This window comes from Glycine max, chromosome 18 (assembly GCF_000004515.6).
Source record: "Glycine max cultivar Williams 82 chromosome 18, Glycine_max_v4.0, whole genome shotgun sequence".
In the NCBI taxonomy this organism is placed as follows: domain Eukaryota; kingdom Viridiplantae; phylum Streptophyta; class Magnoliopsida; order Fabales; family Fabaceae; genus Glycine; species Glycine max.
Window position 1 is genome coordinate 49,234,136 of NC_038254.2, and position 21,381 is coordinate 49,255,516.

Here is a 21,381-nt window from a genome sequence, read left to right on the forward strand (position 1 = left end):
GGAAAGGTAGGGACAAGTGTCTCCCACTTTAAAGTTTATAACATAATTTAGTTATAACATAATTTTTAACCTATATACATATTTATCTTCTTTTTTTTTTTACTTGAAAATATCTATATTTTATTAGAGATGATCTTGTTTGAATTATTATAGATGACAAAATTTTCTTAAATATATTTAATGAAGTTGTATTTATTTTTATAATATTTGTGTGAAATATTTATCATTTTATTAATAATTAATTTTTATTGAAAAATTTGATCAATTCATCTATGATAGAGTTTTTATTCCTAATTTTATTGTTTTATTAGGGAGACTGAAATCTAATATCTTATTTAGATAATAATATAAAAATACTAATAACATTTTAATATATATTTTTTATTTATTAAATATAAGATTAAAAAATCGTTAAATAAAATATCAGACTCATAAAATTTTTAATAAATTTTAGCAATCAAAAAAGAATTTGTTCAAAAGAGTATATTATTAATATTTCTTTTAAATAAGATTAGCACAAGGATGAACCTAGAGGCGGCGGTTGGGGAACTATTCCTCCACCCTTGGAACTTCTCGTGTATATTTTTATGTTGATTAGTATAAAATTGTATGAAGTTAATTGTGTACGATATAATTACAATAATAGTTAAGATTAATTAGTTAGTGTAAAATTATATAACATTAGTTGTTTACAGACAATACAATGATTAAGGTTATAATTAGTATAAAATTATATTAAACTAATTATTTATTTGGTGTTTTTAAGTTAAATACTTTTTAAAATTATATAACATTAGTTGTTTACAATGATTTAAAATAAAAATTAGTTTCAATTCAATGTATAAAAATAATAAATACTTTTTAAAAACTATTATTTATTTGAAGTTAAACTTTTCGAAGCAAAAAAATTCAACCTTTTCTTTTTAGTGAATAAATGGGAGAAACCCCAAGAACACTAAAAATCGTGCGGAAACACAGTATGGCAACTATCCACCAACACGGTGTTATAGAAAAAGGACGGAACAAAATCAAAAATCCGTATTTGTCTATCTAATTAAAAAAAAATCAAACTAATCACTAAATTTAGGATTTAGTCACATTAGACTCATCATTTCTTCTTAAAAATATATTATTCAAAAATTGAATTCATATCTTTTTTCACAAATTCAATATGTATAGTCAATTAAACTAAGTGTTATTTATTTTACATTAGCAATGTGTGTAAATTTTTAATATAAACCTTTATTACTACGTATATTATCAAAATGAAACTTTAATTCTGATTTTTTTATTAGTGAGAAAATAACTTTAATTCTGGTTGAGCGCAATCAATACAGAGAGAGAATTTAATTTAAGTTTTTTCCTACTAATTACTCTTTTCACATTTAAATATAAAAATAACCCATTTATGTGTTAGTTAATAAGAGAACCCAATATCATTTAACTTTATTAATGTCACTTAAGAATATATTTCTCTAAACTATTTTCATTGAAATTTGATATTGAAAATAAAAACTTATTAAAAATAGAATTTTCATTATATGGAAAATATTTTAGAGGTAATATCTTAAAATATATTAAAATTATTTAAGATTCATTTATATTTTATGGTTTTATGAGTTTCTTTTTAAAAAAAAGACAGTTTTATGAGTTTTCTTTTCGCTGCTTATATTTAAATCCGGATCAAATATATTCAAGTTAGTATGTATAAAAATATATTCATTAAAAAAATTAATCTTTTTAGCATATTATTAATACAAAATATTTATGGAATTCTTCTCTTCCAACCGCCTCAAAATTAATCTTTTCAATAAATTTCATAGAGATACCGTACTCACCCAAAAGGCCAAAACAACGCTGGACGATTATAATTCGTTGGTTCTAGCATTCACGGGTATGCTGACTTGATTGAGTTGATTCAATTTTTTTAGAAAAATATTTTAAAAATAATTAATTTAGATTGATTTGAATATTTTAAAATATATAATTAAATTAATTTGATGAAAAACAAGTTAGTTGAATTTGATTCGTCAATCTGAAAAAAGATATGTTTTTAAAATTCTAATTTTTTTTAAAAAATATATAAATCTCATAAAAATTCATAAATTTATCATAAAACAAGAATGAGAGGAACTAAGTTTAATTCTTATAAAACATTACTTTGTTTCCAAATATAAGATTATTTGTATAAGTCTCTTCAGATTGTATTTTCCAAATTACTTTGTTTTCAAAGTATTCTTAATTATTTTACCATAAATATTTCTGAATTACAAAAATAAATATATTCTCTCTCTTAAAAGTATTGAAAAAGAAGAAAAATATACATTAAATAATTAAGTAGAAAGAGAAAAATAATAAGTCACAATAATTATAAATGTAGTTTTGAAAAAAATACAAGTTGCTATTAAATTATTAAATCAATGTTATTAACTAAATTAACTAATTTTTTAAAGAATATGAATTAGTTAAAATAATCTTAAATTTAGTATATAGATATTGTATATCTTTGAAGATGAGCTAGCGGTTTTTAAGTGTGATTGATCCTAAAATCAAAAATTAGTCCTATAGCTATGGTTAAAAAAAAATATAGTCCTATAGCTAGTCCAAAATATCAAAATTTGTAGAAATGTCTCAGCCTCCTATCCAAAAGGAAAAAATTTTAATTACAATGATTAAAAAAAATAATTAGAGTCTTCGAAAACGTAATTGTAATTGTTGTTAGGCCATGAGAATCAATTCGGTTCTAAATGAATACCATGTTCGCACTATAGTGTTTATTGTTTTACCAGTAAGTTATCCGTGTGTACCCACGGATTTGGTTTCTACGTTTTTTTTTTCCCACCAACTTATGAAATAAACATTGTTTAGACACATCTATGTTTAATGAAAATAAAACAGTAAAATAAAAACCTTTAAGAAGGAGCAAATACAATGTGAATTTGTATATTATAAATTAACATGATACCATACAAAATAGGGTAGCCAAAAATAAATTTTATGTTTAGTGTATTACAAGCAACAATAAAAAGATAGAGGATAAAATTTAGAGTACATAATTTAATTTACTTATGATCATCAACAGACTTGAATTCTTCTTTCAAATATCTACAAACTAAATTCTCTGAATTCTTTGATGTTGTTGCAAATGAATATGCAGTTTCCTAATAATTCAATTTAAATGTGCGTTAATAAAAAAATTATACAATTTTTATATAATATAATATAATATGAGTATGACATATAATTGATGAAATTAATGAAAATCAAATTAAAGCATCCTAGTTTGTGATGAAATTAATTTACTCATATTTGGATTGAATATAACTTTGCTTAATCTAGGAACATTTTGAATAGCAACCTCGCCTAATAAAATGTGGCTAAGAAAGCAAAATAAAAAAAAATGGAAGTAAGAAATTATATAAATATAATATAGATTATATAATAGAATAGCTCTTGAGATACAACTAACCAAACAACATATAACTATATGGGCTTATTAAGGAAAAGTTAACACCAAAATACGTATTAAGGAACCTTTTATTTTTATATTTTTGATTAATTAAATTATTTTTTATGATATTTTAAGTAAATATGTCATGTGTAAAGTTCAATTAAACTAAAATAATATATATATATAATTGAGGATTTTTTAAAGTAAAAGAACTAAAATCAAGAGAGAGAATAAGAGACTAAACTCATAGATTAGGAATTAAGGATACGGAATTACAATTTATCCTAAAGCTTTTAAAAATCAATGTAACCAAATAGAAGATTATCTCAGAACAATCCCTTTCATTAAATTTTTGGCTGAAACTTACCTTTCTAAGCCTTAATTAAGATTTTTGGATCACCAAATATTTCCCATTCTTACAGCCCCCCAGGACCAGGACTGATCCCTTCTACCCACCAAAGTAGCCATTTAGTTGGCCAAATTTTAATAATTGTGCAAGCCTGGCCCTTTCGTATTTTATGATTTCTCAAAAATATTAAACATGCCAGGAGAAAAGTAAAAGATTAATAAATCCATTCCTCTTTATCCCTCTCTTGCAATATGGAACAACCAATTGACCATCTAACATCTATATTTCTATTGTTTCAACAGATACTCATTTTCTATAGCACAGAGAGACAATTGTGTTGTAGTTTTTTTTTTTTTTTCCTTCAGTTGTGTATGAAATAACCATAATTTTCTGTTCTAACAAATATTTACAGGAAAAGAGTGACAAATTAGCATTTGAAACATAATTTTGCTATCAATAAAACATATCCTTAAAATTTAATAACCTTTTTAATGTCTTTACAAAATAAAGAAAGTTGAAAATATCTTAATACTTGGATAGTGAGGACTTAAAAGTTTTCTTTTTTTAACCTGAAAAGCTGGATTTTATTCCAAGATAGAATCAGAATACGATACATAAGCAGATAGGAGATATTCCACCTTCTTTTTCTCTTTCTTTCTAAGAGATGTTCCAATTTCATTTTTTTTAAGATCACATGATTTACAACAATTCATGTATTCTATACAACAAACTGAGGAACTTCTTCAATCCAATAACTTCCATGAAAAAGAACAGCTAATCCAACTAATTCATGGGCAACTCTATTACCCATCCTGCTTGTAGTGAAAGTGAGTGAGATAGAATGAAACTCATCACACAAAACATAAGAATCATCAATTATCCCCTGAACATAGTTTCGGTCTTGCTTCCTGTTATATTTCCAATGAAAAAAAAAAGTTGCTAACATTCAGTTTCACATATCACCTGCTGCATACAGAGATCCTTCCCCACCCCAACGAAAACAAATGGCTTCAGCTTCCAACGATGTATTAGTGGATTGTAAAAAATAAGTAGCAGCTTCCAAGGCCATTCCTTCATCATCCCTCAATATCAAACCCAAGCCCGTACCATCATTTCTAACTGATGCATCAAAATTCATTTTCACCTATGAAGCATAGACACTCCAGCTCCTTGCCGTGTCCAGTGTCCGACACGCGTCCGTGTCAGTGTTTGATACCGACACGACACCCGTACTACGTTCTATATTTTGGACATTACAGGTGTTCACGTGTCCGTGTCCGTGTCGATGTTGGTGCTTCATAGATTTTCACCAAACCTTCTTCGGGAGCACTCCATTGATGCAAATTTTGGACTGGCCTGCTACACTTTTCATTTCACAGCTTCTGAGAGGACTTAAAAGATTTTATAACTCCACCAATAACATTTAAACTAAGAGCCTATTTCAAAATATAGTGAAACTACAATGACGTAGAGAGTAATCTAACCATAAACGAATCAGAATTCTCATGAAAATAACCTTACATAAAATAGAAAAAGAACAAATTTAAGATAAGACCAGAATATACCATTATTTTATAAGTAGGTCCGGATCCATACGGATATACCATACTTGTTACAGATAATTAGTATTTCAGTGATCAATATAATCCTCAAAACTTTACATGTAAGTTTTCAATAAATTTATTTAAGAGAATGAACAATCACAATCCATGCCTTCAAAAATGTTCAACTACTAAACAGAATTTGATCTCATAGTTTGACATATCCGAAGTTATTGCCAATAGGACTCAAATGATCTAGATGATTAATGCAATGCAAACAAATAAACCACCAACAGCTCAATGTCTGATCCCAGCAGAACTCAAGTCCTCTGTCCAATTTTTAAAACAAGAGGGGTATTTGTGTTATTTAAAGAGACCTCAAGTGAGGTGAGTGCAATTTCATCCTATTTATATTGTAAATGCTCCATCCAATAAGATAAAAAAAATTAAGCTATATATTTGTGCTTCAGCAAAGCTGTTAGTTTACCTCATCGACTGCCTCTATCATTCAACCTTAATTGCCACTAATTTTTGGAGTGTAATGGCTGGTTGACGATGGTGAGTTACCCTCACTGGGACTGCAAATGATCAAACAGAAAAATAACAAAAGCAGACCATGCTCAGCAATATGCCTTCCATACAATTTTAGTAGTTAAAGAACGATTTGTACATATGCATACCTAAATTGGGGGGAACTTAGGCTATAGTCTGGGCTGACACCTGAATTATATGGGCTAGAAGGAAAAAATTGAACAAGTCATATATAAATAAGCTCAGTTTAACAAATAACAACACAAAAGAAATCTCCAATTCTGCAACTGTTTAAAGGCTTGGCAGGAGCACCAATGAAGATTACTTACCTGCTGGGACTGTATGTTGGGCTTGATGGAGAATAAGATGGAGAAGATGGTGAATATGATGGAGATGTTGGGCTGGAAAATAATAAATTAGACATATGCTTGGAGTAAAGAATTAACTCAATAAATATGCAATTGATGAGATTCAAATTTTTGGCACATTAGTGTTTGAAGGTTCTGTATATCACATTCAGCACCAAAAATAAATATTAAAGAAATCCAGAGAATTACTCGCCTATAGTTTGGAGACAATCTCAGACTGGTTGGAGAATATGCTAATGAAGGACTATATTTTGCTTAATGTTGATTGTAACTAGGTGAAGTAGGACTATACGATGGTGATTTTGGGCAATATGATGGTGTGATGTTGGCTATATCCAAGTGAGGTAGGACTATATGATGGAGACGTTGGGCTGTAAGAGGGGGATGTAGGGCTGTAGGAAGACGAAGTTGAACTATATGCAGGTGAGGTGGGGCTATAGCTGGGTGATGTTGGAGAAATTCGAGGAGGGTAAACGCTGGGGAGATTTACACCAATGGACCACGAACCACCACATAAGGAAATTTGACACCACACTTTAACCTAACACCTTAAGATTCAGGTTTATGATCGTATTCTCACTTATATGATGCTCAACATTTCATTTTTGTCCGATGTGAGATTTCACCTCACTTGTAACCCAACAATGCAGGAGAGTAGGATGAACTGGTAGGCAAATAAGCTGGACTTGTAGGACTATATCCTGTAGAACCAAGATTATAAGTTGGAGAGGTAGGGTTCTAGCCAGGTGAAGTGGGATTGTACCCGGGTATTGATGGACTACAACCAACATAAGGTGAAAACTTTGCATTCGTTGAAGGAGACAGCCGTAAATTTAGGCTCAATAAATAACTGGGAGACATCAAGCCTTCATGATATGGAGTTGTTCCAGAAGCAGGAGTCATGCCAAAATCAAGTCAATGATCACTTGAGCTTTCTGTCAATATATAGTTCCAAGCCAATGATCACTCAATCCTACAACCTTCATCTTCCCTCTCTCCGTTGTCTAGCCATGCTCGATTTGCACCACAGACATTTGCCTCTCAAACCACACAAACACACGCCAACAAACTAACCAATCAACAACCAGAAATCGCTTAACGAACGACAAACCATTAAACTCGAAAGAAAGACTCAATTCCAATTCTACTTGAGAACTTTCGAATACAAAGTGAACATTTATATAGGATAGTGTAAACAAAAAAATATATAAAACATGGACATCATAAATTACTTCCTATTATTTATAAATATAAAATAGTACTATCAATCTTATTCCCTTTCTGAAAATCTTTACAGTTTCTATTTTTGGTTCATCAATACACAATGCTTCCATAATGCTTCCATGTTTCTTTATTATACGTGATTATATGAATTTTCATAAAAAAAAGAAGTTATAAGCTTGAATATTCACCAATAAGTATCAAAGAAGTATTCAAAAATATCAAATACTTCACCAGTAACCAGAGAAGTATCCACGAACATTTGGACACATATCTAATATACATACGTGAAACATTTGAAGTATAGTGCCTGATAGCCCTTTAGGAATTTTTTATACAATGTTTGGATATGTATCATCACATCATATCCTATATATTTTATAATTTTTTTTAAAAAATAATGTATCGAATATGAATTGCATCCACGCTTCATAGTGTAGGGAGAATTACAATCTCGTCAGGACTGGGTATTCCAAACTGAATCATGCAGACTTTGGAAACCTCCGCAGGGTAGAAAGGTAATCTAATATCCATGGATTCTAGGGTTATGGAGGAAACGAGATATTACGAGGGAAAAATCACATTCAACTTTTACAGCGAGAGTGGTAGCAGTTCTGTTTGTTCACTTTCAGCGAAACATTCAACTTTTATGGCGAGAGTGATAGCAGTACTGTTTGTTCACTTTCAGCGAAATGTTGGTGATTAGTATTAAAGATTTGAAGTTTAGACAAAAAAAAGTATTAATTAAAGATTGGAACATTCAAAATAATTGATAATACTAACACAAAATCATTATAAATCTTGGATATTGTACAGATTTTGTGAGAATGTGTAATTATTAATTAACAAGTGGATTTGAGTGCAAAATAAGGATTCAGATTTTACTATTGAAAATACAAAAAAAAAATGATTTGAAAAGCATATCAAACAAGCAAGTTATAGACGGAGATTAATCATCACACAAAGCCTATAAATACCTCATGCAATAGTATAAAAAAATTCACACTTTATTGTCGTTGATATTCATTAGGGGGATTTTATACTAAGGTAATGTGTGATTTTTGCTATGATAATTAATAATAAGTATTAAATGATTTTATGACATTTCATTTGTTTTGTAATCGATATTCATATTTTATTTTTAAACTAGATTTTACATCCATGTGATCCGCAAATTTGATTAAATTATAAAAATTTTAATGTTATTATTTGTATTTAGTATTAATTAAAAAACATGTAAATACATAAGTTTATCATTTTTTAAGTATTTAGTATCATATTAATATAATTACAGTCCAAAGGATTAATCCGGTGGTGTTAGATCTCACTGTATATTCAAATGAGTGAAAATGATCAACTATCTATGTGAAAGTATGAAAGAACTATTTCATTTTCTTTCCATCATAAATTTAACACTCTCATTTGTTGTATTATATATTATTATTGATGTTGTCGTTCAAAGAACTAAGAGCAATACCAATGGAGAAGTGACAGCAATATTATTTTGGAATAGGTATATTATCTATTATTTTATTAGTTTTCTCTATTTTTATTGAATAAAAATAGTAAATAAAAACACTTTCAATGATAATTGTCTTTTATAAATATATATAAGTTTAAGTTTTAAAAACAAATAATGATCCATTAATATTAGATCATATTAAATTATATCAATAATTAATGTGAAGTTAAGGTTTTGATAGGATAACTCAAAAATATTAAAATGAAGGTTACATAATTGAATTAGATTAACAGTTATTTTGAAGGTAAAATTTTGATGTCATAATTTTCAAAGGTTCAACTGAATTTTACTTTATATATATATATATATATAAAGGACGTATAAGTTATTACGTTAAATAGAAATTAAAAAAGATGTACCAATATATTTTTGTTTTGAAAAATATCATGTTAAATAATGTTAAATAGAAGTAAAACAAATACTAAAAAATATGTTAAATGAAATGTAATAAAATAAATATTTTTTTAAAAAGTAATACAACATAATAATTATTTAAGTTTAGTTGCTTAATTTTGAATTATGATATTAAATTAAAAAAATAAAAAGCCATCAAACCAAACTAAATCAAATTATAAAAGATTGGTTTGGTTTAGTTTGAATTTGATGTTATATTTAAATTAAACAAAATTTTATATTAGATTTGGATGACTTTTTTGTCCAAAAATCAACCAAGTGCCAACTATGAGAATGATATTCTTCTACCACTATATCCAAGTGCTAATTTGAATATTTGATGCAAAATATAATATTAATATAAGTTTTATGCAAAAATAGTTAAAATTCAAATTTTATTCTTTTTTAATTTATTATATTTTCATAATCTTATATATTATCTTTCAAAATATAACATATAAGATTAATGTGTTTCTTACTTCAAAGATCATAATTTTAATCTTTCCATAAGCATTTTTTTAAGTTCTTATTTTTTTAAAAAATATTAATAAACTTTCTAGTCTAATATTTAGTCTTAAAGTCAGTTCTAGGATTAAAACAAATAGGAAAACTAATTTAGTGTAATTAGTAAAATAAGATGACAGATTTTACAATTAAACCTAAAAATAATAATTAATGTCGTTTTATAAAATCACTGTTGCATAAAATATATTTTTTCATAACTACCTTTAACCAATACTTACTTAGAATACTGTATAAGAAAACTAAATGAGTCATCAATAAAAGACTAATGTTTTCTATGAAATTTAACGAATTAATTAATACTTCTGTCAAAACCTTAAATATCATATAATATGAAAAACAATAACTCCTTAGATCGTATATATCCTTTGTAATCAATTGGTTATGCAACATTTATGTTCACGTAGATATATAGGCGGGGTGTTTAATGCTTTGAACAGGTATTCGTGTTTCTTTAGGTAGTACTTTTAATATTTGATCTTTTGGTACCATTATAATTATAGTGCAAGAAAAATAAATTGTGTTAAAATGATTATCATTTCAATTTTTCAATCTAATATTATTTTTTTTACTTACATATCTTACAATATTAATGATAAAAAAAAATTATAAATAAATTAATGATGAAATAAAACTAATTTTATAAAATTATTATTATTTTGGGATGAAGGAAGTATAATATACTCCCATTGAGCCTAAATATAAACAAAAACAAAAATATTTTTGGACTCAAATAAAAATAAATTTTAACTAATTTATTTTTACTTTATGATATGATTTTAAAAATAACCTTCAATTAATTTGTAATTACAATTTCAATGACTCATTTTTATTTTTAATATCAAGTTCGAATGAATCACATTTTAGAAAAAAAAAGATTATTTTTTAAGTATCATTAGAAGAATTAAATGACATTATCTAACTTTTTTAATCTCCATGTAAGTTAACTAAATTTGTTTATATTTAAATTTAGATGAGAGGTAATGATCTAAAAACAACTTTGCCTAACATTACTCATTTACAAAGCGAATCAATCGGTTCTGTTTTAGCCTGTCCAACCATTAGCCCACGAAAAATGTTGGAATAAATGTCCAACAACAGCTTAGTGATAAGATTGGGATTCAGTGGACTCATGATTTGGGAAAGTACTTAGGTGTTCCCATTTTACATAAAAGAGCATCTAGGAGTACTTTCCAATTCATTCAATGATTGTTGCCCTAAAGATAAAGGCAATTTGGGATTAAGAAAGATGCACGACGTAAACAAGCCCTTCATGTTGCGTGCTAATTGGAGGTTTTATACTTGTGATTCTTCCATTTGGTCCTCGTTTATTCGAAGTAGATACAGGTGTGGAGAAGGGATTCTCCCTATTATTAATCTGAAGAGACCTACAAGTAATTTTTGGAAAGGATAGTGTTCTACATGGGATATCTTCTGTCAGAATATTATTTAATTTGGAGGGTGGGAGATGGAACTCAGGTTAATTTTTGGCGAGATAATTGGTTTCTGGTTGTGGCCCTCTCTTGAGTAACTCTACTTCCCCTATTCTAGAATTTGAGCTCGATTGTATGGTGGCTAGTTTTCTTGATCAGGATAGGATGAAGAGGGTAAACAAATTCAAGGATTTTTTAGCTTTTGAGGTCACATGAAATGTAATTGATATTGTGGCTCCTAGTTTGGAACCATGTATAGATGCAGTGGCGTGGAATGTGTTGTAACAATAGTTTATGACAAACCAAAAAAATTACTGGTTGAGTCACGGACAATGTCGCTTTCTTTAAGACGTTTCGTGGCACTGCCAAAAAATTGTGCAAGCAGACTATCAACCACGACGTCTCCAAGATAAAACAGCTCAGATCACTGTATAAGATTCCCACTGCACTGAGGGAACCTTTTCTAGAATTACACCCTCTTGTATGACTTGAAAAGTCACTCTAAAGCCACCCGAAAATATGACTTGAAAAGTCACTCTAACAGCCAATCGAAAATATGACTTGAAAAGTCACTCTTATAGCCAATCGAAAATATGACTTAAAAAGTCACTTTTATAGCCAACCGAAATTATGACTTAAAAAGTCGCTCTTATAGCCAACCGAAAATATGACTTAAAAAGTCACTCTTATAGTCAACCGAAATTTTTAGAGCGACACAAAGAAATAGGGAGAAGTTTGCCGAAAATGCATCGGCTGAAATATGAGAGGGAGAAAGAAAAGTTAAGGAAATGCTTCTCAACTGGTGCAAAGAAAAATGAATAAAGGAGCTCTCTATATATAGGGAGTGAAACACTATTCAAGTGTTTATCCTGAGCGATGTGGGACTTGAAGCCCTTTTTTTTTTCTTTTTTTTTCCTTTCTTTTTTTCAAACTTTCATCCACATTTTCCTTTGTTCTAACAATTCCCCACTTGAAATTTGAAAAGAAGATTTTCGAGGATTTCATAAAATTGTGCATAAACAAAGGTGTCATACAACTTGAACCTTTGCATAGTGAGTAAAATTCAGATTTTACTATAGTGACTCGAAGTCTTGAACTCTATCTCCGACATCAAACCACACACAACCTTTTCATAGGTGTATTCTATAAAGCCCGTGCGTTAAAGGTCATGCACGTCTATCCCGGTATAGTGAACGCTCTAGAAATTTTTGCCCAAAATTTCATATGAAGCGGCCCCCACTTCAACATTCACATAGATGAGTCTATCAAGAGTACTCCTGTAGCCTAGGTACTCCACTCAACGTAGAGTATAGATCTCATTAAGAATTATCAATTTTTTTTTTCATAACTCATCCTCTTGTTACTTCAGGAATCATGCTACTTTCACTTATAACAGCATGTTCATCTCATATCACTTCATAACTTGTTATTACCCATTGAACCTAGTTCTTGGGATCTCCAATCATTTAGGTCGGGTTACCATCATGAATGATCATCATAGTAAGGGCAATAGTCCCATTCTTTTAGAAGTGTTATGGACTTTCTCTCTAGCTAATCCTTTCGTCAAAGGATCTGCTAAATTATCATCAGTGCGTACGTGATCCACTCTAACAGCTCCTGTTGAGGGTAATTCTCTAACAGTGTTGTGCTTACGACGTATCTGTCGTTTCTTACCATTGTAATAACGGTTCTCAATTTTTGCAATAGCCACAGTACTATCACAATGGATCAACACAACTGGTATTGGTCTTTCCCATAAAGGAATCTCTGCAAGTAAACTTCTCAGCCAACTTGTTTCCTCACTAGCAGTTGCTAGTGCTATCATCTCAGATTTCATAGTGGACTGAGCTAAGATAGTCTGTTTCTTTGACTTCCAAGAAACAGCCCCACCAACTATGCTAAATATATAGCCGCTGGTTGCTTTGGAATCATCTGAAAAAGTGTTTCAATTTGCATCGTTGTATCCTTCAAGTACAGCGGGAAACCTTTTATAATGTAATCCAATGTTTATGGTTCTTTTAAGGTACCTCATTACCCTTTCAATAGCGTGCCAATGCTCCTTACTAGGTCTACTGGTAAACCTGCATAATAATCCCACAACATAGGCTAAGTCGGGTCTAGTACAATCAGTGGCATACCTAAGGCTACCAATGATACTTGCGTACTCAGTTTGTCGTATACCTTCACCAGTGTTCTTAAACAGTTTTACACTTGGATCATATGGTGTACTAGCAGGTTTACAGTCAAAGTAATCATATTTCTTTAAGATCTTCTCAATGTAGTGAGATTGATCCAGAGAAATTCTCTCTTTTGACCTAGTAATCTTAATACCAAGGATTACACTTGCTTCTCCAAGGTTTTTCTTATCAAAGTTGTTACACAACAATGATTTCACATCTAATAGGTTTGCAGTCAGGAGGCAAGTCTACTAAATGCCAGGTCTTGTTAGATTCTAAAGAATCCATCTCATTATTAATGGCTTCTTGTCACAAGTCAGCATCCAAAGAAGACAAAGCTTCTTGGAGGTTTGATGGATCCTCCTCTAATGTATAGGTCATATAATTGGGCCCATACTCTTTAGCAATTCTTGCTTTCTTACCTCTTCGAGGCTCGATATCTGGTTCTAGTTGTGCAAGATTTTCACTACTAATAGCAGGAAGATGACTAGATGAAGTACCCCCACTATTCCTTAATTTAAAAGAATATCAGAAACCAGATTCTTTCTCATCTCTGGAGTATGCATCACATCTTTGAGAATCAAAGTCTTTTCAGAGGTAAACTTCAGTTCAACATCTCTAGTTCCAGCAACAGTAGTGGTGTGGGAATCTCCCAACAACACTTTCTTATTTTCAACATTCATGTATGTTTTAATCATAACACGATCATAGCAGACATAGCGGGAGGCGCCAGTGTCTACCCCCCATCCATCTGATCTTCCAATCATATTGATCTCAGTTATCACAACTATGTATGACTCTTGAGCAATTTTCTATATCTCATGGGATTGAGACTCTACTGATTTATCATTAGTCATTTGATACTTGAGGTAGCGGCTAACAACATACTTTTTAGTCCCAGCTTCCTCAGTATCATACTTCTCTTCCAGAGCCAGCCAAACTAATTTGGCAGACTTATATGGGCTATAATCATAGAGATCATCAGCTAACCCATTTAGAATGAAATTATTGCATAGGTAATCATTTTCATTCCAAATAGCTAATTCCATAGTCATTTTATCCTTCACTTCCTTCTCAGCATCACAGGAATATCAGTGTTCAAAACATAGGCAACTTTTTTCATAGAAAACATCATCTTTTGTTTCCAACGTTTGAAATGATACCCTTCAAACCTAAAAGGTTTGTTGAGGTAATTGTTGTTCGAGCCAGTAATATCTACGGTAGCCATAGCAGAGCCGAAAACGTCTTAAAATTGTTGTAACAATAGTTTATGGTAAACCGAAAAAATTACTGGCTGAGTCACGAACAATGTCGCTTTCTTTAAGACGTTTCATGGCACTGCCAAAAAATTGTGCAAGCAGACTATCAACCACGACGTCCCCAAGATAAAACAGCCCAGATCACTGTATAAGATTCTCACTGCACTGAGGGAACCTTTTCTAGAATTACACCCTCTTGTATGACTTGAAAAGTCACTCTAAAGCCACCCGAAAATATGACTTGAAAAGTCACTCTAACAGCCAACCGAAAATATGACTTGAAAAGTCACTCTTATAGTCAACCGAAAATATGACTTAAAAAGTCACTCTTATAGCCAACCGAAATTATGACTTAAAAAGTCACTCTTATAGCCAACCGAAATTATGGCTTAAAAAGTCATTCTTATAGCCAATCGAAATTTTTAGAGCGACAGAAAGAAAGAGGGAGAAGTTTGTCGGAAATGCATCGGTTGAAATATGAGAGGGAGAAAGAAAAGTTGAGGAAATGCTTCTCAACTGGGGCAAAGAAAAATGAAGAAAGGAGCTCTCTATATATAGGGAGTGAAACACTATTCAAGTGTTTATCCTGAGCGATGTAGGACTTGAAACCCTTTTTTTTCTTCTTTTTTTTCCTTTTTTTTTTCAAACTTTCATCCACATTCTCCTTTGTTCTAACAGAATGTTACTAGTGATGGGAAATTTACAATGAAATATGCATATGTGTGATATTCCTGATAAACCGTTGTTTAAATATATATTAGCAATTGGCCAACAACAACAAGAATTGGTAGTTTTTTGTGGAAGTTAGGCCATGAGAAAGTTTTGACTAATGAGAGGCAAACTAGGATGGGGATTAGTGTATGTGTCTGATATTTGTGAAGGGTGTCAAAACAGTGTAGAGTCCTTGCTTCATTTGTTTAGGGTTTGCCAAGAAATTAAACTCTTGTGGCAATTCTTTATTCGGGTTGAGTCTGGTGGTAATTTTTATGTTTGTGATAATTGGGAGCAATGGATGTTGGAGAACTTGTCCAAATACCATTTGGTGCATGGAGTGCACCGGAATTTATTATTTGGAATCATCCTCAATATTATATTTGAGAACTGGCCAGTGGTGGAAGTGATAAATAAGGCCTACAACTTGACTCATGCTCATAGTTGCTTTATGTTTAAGAAGCTCTTGGTACAATCATCCACGATTGATGTTCCTCCAAGTATTAGCTGGAAGTGTGCTCAAGAGGGCGAGATTGCCTTGAATTGTGATTGTTAGTGGTGGTTCCCTTAAGTTCCAGACTAAGGACAGTCTCCAGGAGGAAGAAAGAAAATAACAAACTTAAGACTGAATATTTTGTATTTTATTTAGTGCTTCTCGATATTAAAAGGCCTCGGGTTTCGAGAACTTTCGTGCACGAAAATATCAAATATGTACAACTACCATACTCCCACTACAATAATCGCACTATCCTAATGTTGCACATAGTCATGCAGATACGTGGGTGTGTGTGTCTCTCTCCTGGGTCGTGGGTAGTGCTGCATGTAGTCATGCTCCCTATCAGTGATGGAGCTGTTATTAATTCTGGTAGTGGCAGTGCCATTCATGATCATTATGGTGCCTTTATTTGCGGTTTTGTGCCAAGCTTAATGGTGGTACTATGCTTAATGTTGAACTATCGGCCATCTTGTTCGGGATTAAATTGGCTTGGTCCAAGGGCTTTAGGAGAATTCATGTTGATTCAGATTCTCTTAATGCATGAAGCTTTTGACTATGAATTGTTGCAAATTGCATCCTTCTCATAGAATTATTAAAGAGATTCATAATGGGCATGTCACTTGAAATCACGTTTTCAGATAAGCAAATCAAGTTGCAGATAAACTTGCAAAGGTAGCTATGGAGGCTTTTGTTCAATTTAAAGTTCATGAATTTGCTCCTTCTTGTATTCTTAATTAACTTAGAGCTGATTTAGCTCATGTTTCCTTCCCTTGAGGCTTTTAGTCCTCAGTTCCAATGCAGTTCACCAAAAAAAAAGTTGCATAGCTGATTTTGAGCTTATTAAAACTTATCATTATCCAAATTCAACAAAAGAAGCACCAGTGGTCTAGTGGTAGAATAGTACCCTGCCACGGTACAGACCCGGGTTCGATTCCCGGCTGGTGCATTTTTCTATATTTTTTCATTTTTGCAGCATTATTAATTAATTATGGATTAATGGTATATTACTCCACATGCTGTCAGCAATCGTTGCCAACGACGTTTCACAAAACACTTTTACAAATACAATTCTAGGCAGACTTTGACATTACCGAAAACGACCAATGTATTTCGTAGTAATCATTCTCTACGCAATTAACCGCAGCCTCTAATAAATAATAACAGTGTAGAATCAAAATCCTTGACTGATGAACCAAAGAATACTGTGAATATTGTTGTTTACTTGCCCACATATTCCAATATTGAATAATGCTACGTGACATCAGGGAAAAAAAATAATAAACCCACGCAGCAAAATCTGAAACTACATCACTAACAAGGACCCAGAAGGAGGTCCACCGAATACCAACTTCACTGCACAGATATCTAATAGAATAAAATGGTCCACAAGATCAGACAATTTATATTTCTGATTGTCAAACTATTTTAACAAAAGGATGTTAATATTAGAATTTATCCACGGTTATACCATCTATAGAAACGTTATATGCTTCTTCCATTTTCCTAGTTTTCTTCATGCCAGCTGTGAAATGGAGCTTTGATACCCCAGATGAAACCACGGTCAGTTTTACCCATAAAGTACCTTGTCTTCGTTCCCTGTATGAAGAATGTATAAATCATCTTTATAGGGACTTAACAGATTTTTAAGATTCATAAAAGTGGGATGCTATTCAAATATGTAATTATTATTTTTTTTTGGTGAAATTCAAATATGTAATTTGTATGCACTAAAGATCAAACGTAAAAATCCAAAACATTTCTGTACAAGATGATTTGGTCATACATGACAATGCATATCTTACAATGCATGTTTTTTACATTAATTCCAGTTCAGAATGTTTTGGAGTCCTTCTCAGTTTATCTAATTGTTTTTCAGCAAAAGTAGTTTCTGGAAAAGCAGTGCAATGTCCCTGTTTACACTAGACTACCACCATATTTGTACAAATGTTTGAGCAAGACATTGAAATGTTATAGATAGTAGATACAAACCATTTGGTTCCCCCTTCAATACTGGTTGACGGTGATTAATCAACAATGAAAAAGGTGTTAAGATAAAACATAAGCAATGAAATGTTTTCTTCAACATTTGTAGTATAATCAATCGGAAACATTTCTTTCATCAGCAAGAGCATAAATCAATTCTGAGCATTGCCTAAAGCAGGAAGAATTATAAAAAATCATAAGTCATTAACAAGCCAACACATTTTGCCCATATTCAATGAAGCTCAAAATTTCCAGTAAAGAAAAATGAACACATGTCAGTACCAAATCCAACTTTAAGTATGCATTGAGATAATTACATACTATTAACTCATTATGGCTTACTGTGACACTCTACTTCTAACTTAGTTAATCAAATTAACAGCATTTTCATAAGGTGGTGCATCTCTCACAACTCAAGAAACACAATCTCACAATATGGTATCTACATATACCCACGTTACAAAGCGTTTCTATTCCTCTGTTCATTCACAACCTAAATTTCCTTACTAGATTCATAGTTTCACACTACATGTTCTTCCTCAAAAATATTTACTCACAATGCCCAATTCTTAGTTAGTCTCATGTCCCCCACGGCCCACATCTGATTAATCTTCCAATGCTGAGAATTGACCTCTAATCCTGGGCTCATGGCCAATGTCTCACTCACCTATGTACTCTTGCTTATAGCCAACTCTCTATTCAACAACAACCAAAATAAAAAATAATGCATTAAAAATTTGTTATCAAAGGGAAATCTCAGCTGGTAATGTGATACAACAACCATAGTATTTTAGCATTAAGTATCAAAATTTAAAGTCTGATATCTCACAACAGAAGCAAAATGTTTTATCACATATAGCACATTCCTTATACATTTATAGTCAGTTTCTGAGCAGTTCCAATGTAGTGTTTCTGCTTCAAAACCAACGAAAATTCGGCTTATTTGCTACAATCATGTCTTATCCCAATGGCAATGGATTGATTGATCAGCAGGGAAGAATATCATATTTGAAGTTTTGAAGATCATCACCTTCCCAAAGATTTATGTTGAAGGTGTCCCACATATAAAAAATAGGAGAATTTGAAAAACAAGCTAAATATTAACTATCAAATACCTCTAATTTTATTCAAGAAAGAACTCGAAGTAACCAAAAAGAGAAAATGAACCAACACCTACGAGTAAATTCATTGTGGGTGTAAAATAAGAAAATTATAATCAGCAAGAGCTTCACTTTCATGAGATACTTGTTGCACAATCAATTTTGTAGCAGCAATAGCATTCACTGTTTCCTGTTGACCAAGCATGTCCCAGCAATGGGAAATTTCGTAGTGCAGAATAGGAAGTGCAACCTTTGCCACCAAGTTCGGGACAAGTTCAAGGTCAGCATCTCCATCATCTTGAACAAAATCTTTTCCATCTTCAGGCAAACCATAAGTGAACAATAATTTATACCTGAATATAAAGAGAGAAAAAAAACTCCACACGTAATAAATTGATGAAAGGAAAGAGATACTCACATAATATGCATCTTTACTAATCAAGCTAAGAAGTGCAATTAAGTGGCTAATAAAAACAAGGCTGCAACCCCCTATAATGCATCTAAAAAGTTTCCAGAAAGAATAGTAGCACACAGGGGAATAGTTCAATACCATTTCATCTCTTGAAAATCTAGACCCTTGTGAAGTGGGTCCCACCTCAGAAGTTCCAATCTTACATATGGAGAGAAAACCAGTGGAAGATTCAATGACATATAAGCATCTTTATAGCTTGATGAATACTCTCTTTTCCATTCTTCCATTCTTCTTTTGACAAAGGATAATTGGCCATATTCCTCAGAAGCTTCACTGAAAATCTCATCAGCAGCCCGCTGCACCAAATCACGCTGTGACTGATATGCTTGACTCTCACTATCACTCTCATCAGTGTTTGATTCACCCTCTATTTTAGGATCATCCAGTTCCATGTATGCCAGCTTATTAGAATTAAATGCTTGTGACCTCTTGCGTTGACGAGCCTCAGCCCTCACTTTCATTTGCATCTGTTTCTCAATATTTAAATCTCTACCAAATTCATCTAACTTCACTGGCAGATCTTTTTGTTTTCTTACAGCAGCAAATGCTTCCTGAGCAGCAGATTTGGCAGCCTCCATATTGTTACCTTTCTTGTCTAAAACTGACATTGCAGCTTTTATAGCTGCTTCCACCTCAATCATTTCATCATCATTGTTAGTGGTTCTTCTTTCAAAAATGGCTGATGCACGATCTTCATGAAGTTTCTTCATCTGCTCTTCAAGTTCCTCAATGTAAAAAAGCTTTATGCTGAAGTACAAGTCATAGGATAACTTTAGTTACAGCCTCAATAAATAATGACATGCATAAAAGCATTCACAAATGATAAGCAGATAATATAGTATCAACTTTTAAGTATCCAGCAAAAAGAAAATACATATTCTTCAACATTATTAGAAGTATCACCGTCATGTTTTTCAAGTGGTTTATAGCATAGTAGTCAACCCAAATGATAGTGCCACTATAGTTTAATTGGATTGTGGCCTCCTGCTGTGGAGCAGTTTTGTGTCACGGTCGTAGCAGTACAATTATGGCCACTTTTGCATGAAATTGCAGCCATCTCAGCCACTATTCTGTACATGAGTGAAAATCCTTCTTGATTTCACATCCTTCATCATTTAATCCAATCAGAAATCCCATTCTAGAAAGTAGAAACTATTAAGAAAATTCTTTTATTTTGAATCTGATATTTAGTTGCTTCAAGTCCTAGAGGCTTAAACTTATTTGATTCTTTGATATTTGTTGTTATTGACTTTAGTCTTAGAGGCTTGAACTTTGTTTGATTCTTCAACATTTGTTGTTATTGACGTGTGTTTAGTTTTCAAATTCTTGACATTTGATCATCAATTATGAATATGTCCTTAATTTTAGGTACTTTTTATTTATTGTCCAGCATGCAATTGGGATCAGGATTGCTCCAACTCCAACCTTTCAAACATAAAAAAGCACACGATTCTAAAAGTATGGTTATTATTTTGACATCTGTGTACTCTAAAGAAATTTATGGCTAACCAGCCCACCAGGGGATAATCTAATATTAAGACAATGAACATTCATCTTCCATTACATCCACATGGCCAAGAATGATGTTTTCCTGTGCTAATGCTTGAGCTCTGCAAGAGTTTATTTGCCAAAACTAAAAAACACCTTTCGCGTGTCAAACATTTTGGACAACAGTTGCGGAAAAAAATATACAATAGCAATCCCTTCAGCATGAAGACTTTCACCTTTAAATAACCACATAGATGATACAACTTTTAAAAAAATACAACTTTTAAATAATTCTTTTTAAAATATCAATTTTTTTATATGAAATCGTGTTTTAAAATAAAGTTATTCCTTTTTGTAATTTTTT

General features: G+C 31.5%; 2 protein-coding genes and 1 non-coding gene across 4 annotated transcripts; 1 reads left to right on the forward strand and 2 right to left on the reverse strand.

The window, feature by feature from the left end:
• Positions 1–12,826: 12,826 nt before the first annotated feature.
• Positions 12,827–14,563, reverse strand: LOC106797030 (uncharacterized). Its single transcript, XM_014770701.1, has 4 exons — positions 14,373–14,563; positions 14,045–14,264; positions 13,513–13,693; positions 12,827–13,263 (listed from the first exon to the last, which is right to left on the reverse strand). The coding sequence occupies exons 1-4, from the start codon at positions 14,561–14,563 to the stop codon at positions 12,827–12,829; spliced, it is 1,029 nt and encodes a 342-aa protein (XP_014626187.1).
• Positions 14,564–16,849: 2,286 nt separating this feature from the next.
• Positions 16,850–16,920, forward strand: TRNAG-GCC (transfer RNA glycine (anticodon GCC)). Its single transcript has one exon. It is a non-coding gene; the product is annotated as a tRNA-Gly (tRNA).
• A 477-nt stretch (positions 16,921–17,397) lies between these two features.
• On the reverse strand, positions 17,398–21,322 carry LOC100804842 (transcriptional repressor ILP1). Of its 2 annotated transcripts, XR_005889531.1 has the most exons (3): positions 19,608–21,322; positions 17,964–19,410; positions 17,398–17,570 (listed from the first exon to the last, which is right to left on the reverse strand). XR_005889531.1 is itself a non-coding variant. In XM_006602622.4 (2 exons), the coding sequence occupies exons 1-2, from the start codon at positions 20,237–20,239 to the stop codon at positions 19,143–19,145; spliced, it is 900 nt and encodes a 299-aa protein (XP_006602685.1). In that variant the 5' UTR covers positions 20,240–21,322; the 3' UTR covers positions 17,398–19,142. The 2 variants fall into 2 exon arrangements, 1 of the variants encoding a protein (XP_006602685.1); XM_006602622.4 differs by having other exon boundaries at positions 17,398–19,410.
• Between the last annotated feature and the right edge of the window lie 59 nt (positions 21,323–21,381).

Excerpts from the sequence above, each read along its gene's own strand:
- LOC100804842 (XM_006602622.4), bottom strand. The coding sequence starts at position 20,239 with ATGAAGAAACTTCATGAAGATCGTGCATCAGCCATTTTTGAAAGAAGA. Across the intron at positions 19,411-19,607 it reads GATTTTCAAGAGATGAAATG|GTATAAATTATTGTTCACTT; the intron begins GTATTGAACTAT and ends CTTTATATTCAG.
- LOC106797030 (XM_014770701.1), bottom strand. The coding sequence starts at position 14,563 with ATGACTATGGAATTAGCTATTTGGAATGAAAATGATTACCTATGCAAT. Across the intron at positions 14,265-14,372 it reads GTTGTTAGCCGCTACCTCAA|ATCAGATGGATGGGGGGTAG; the intron begins GTATCAAATGAC and ends TATGATTGGAAG. Across the intron at positions 13,264-13,512 it reads GTTTAAGAACACTGGTGAAG|ATGATTCCAAAGCAACCAGC; the intron begins GTATACGACAAA and ends ACACTTTTTCAG.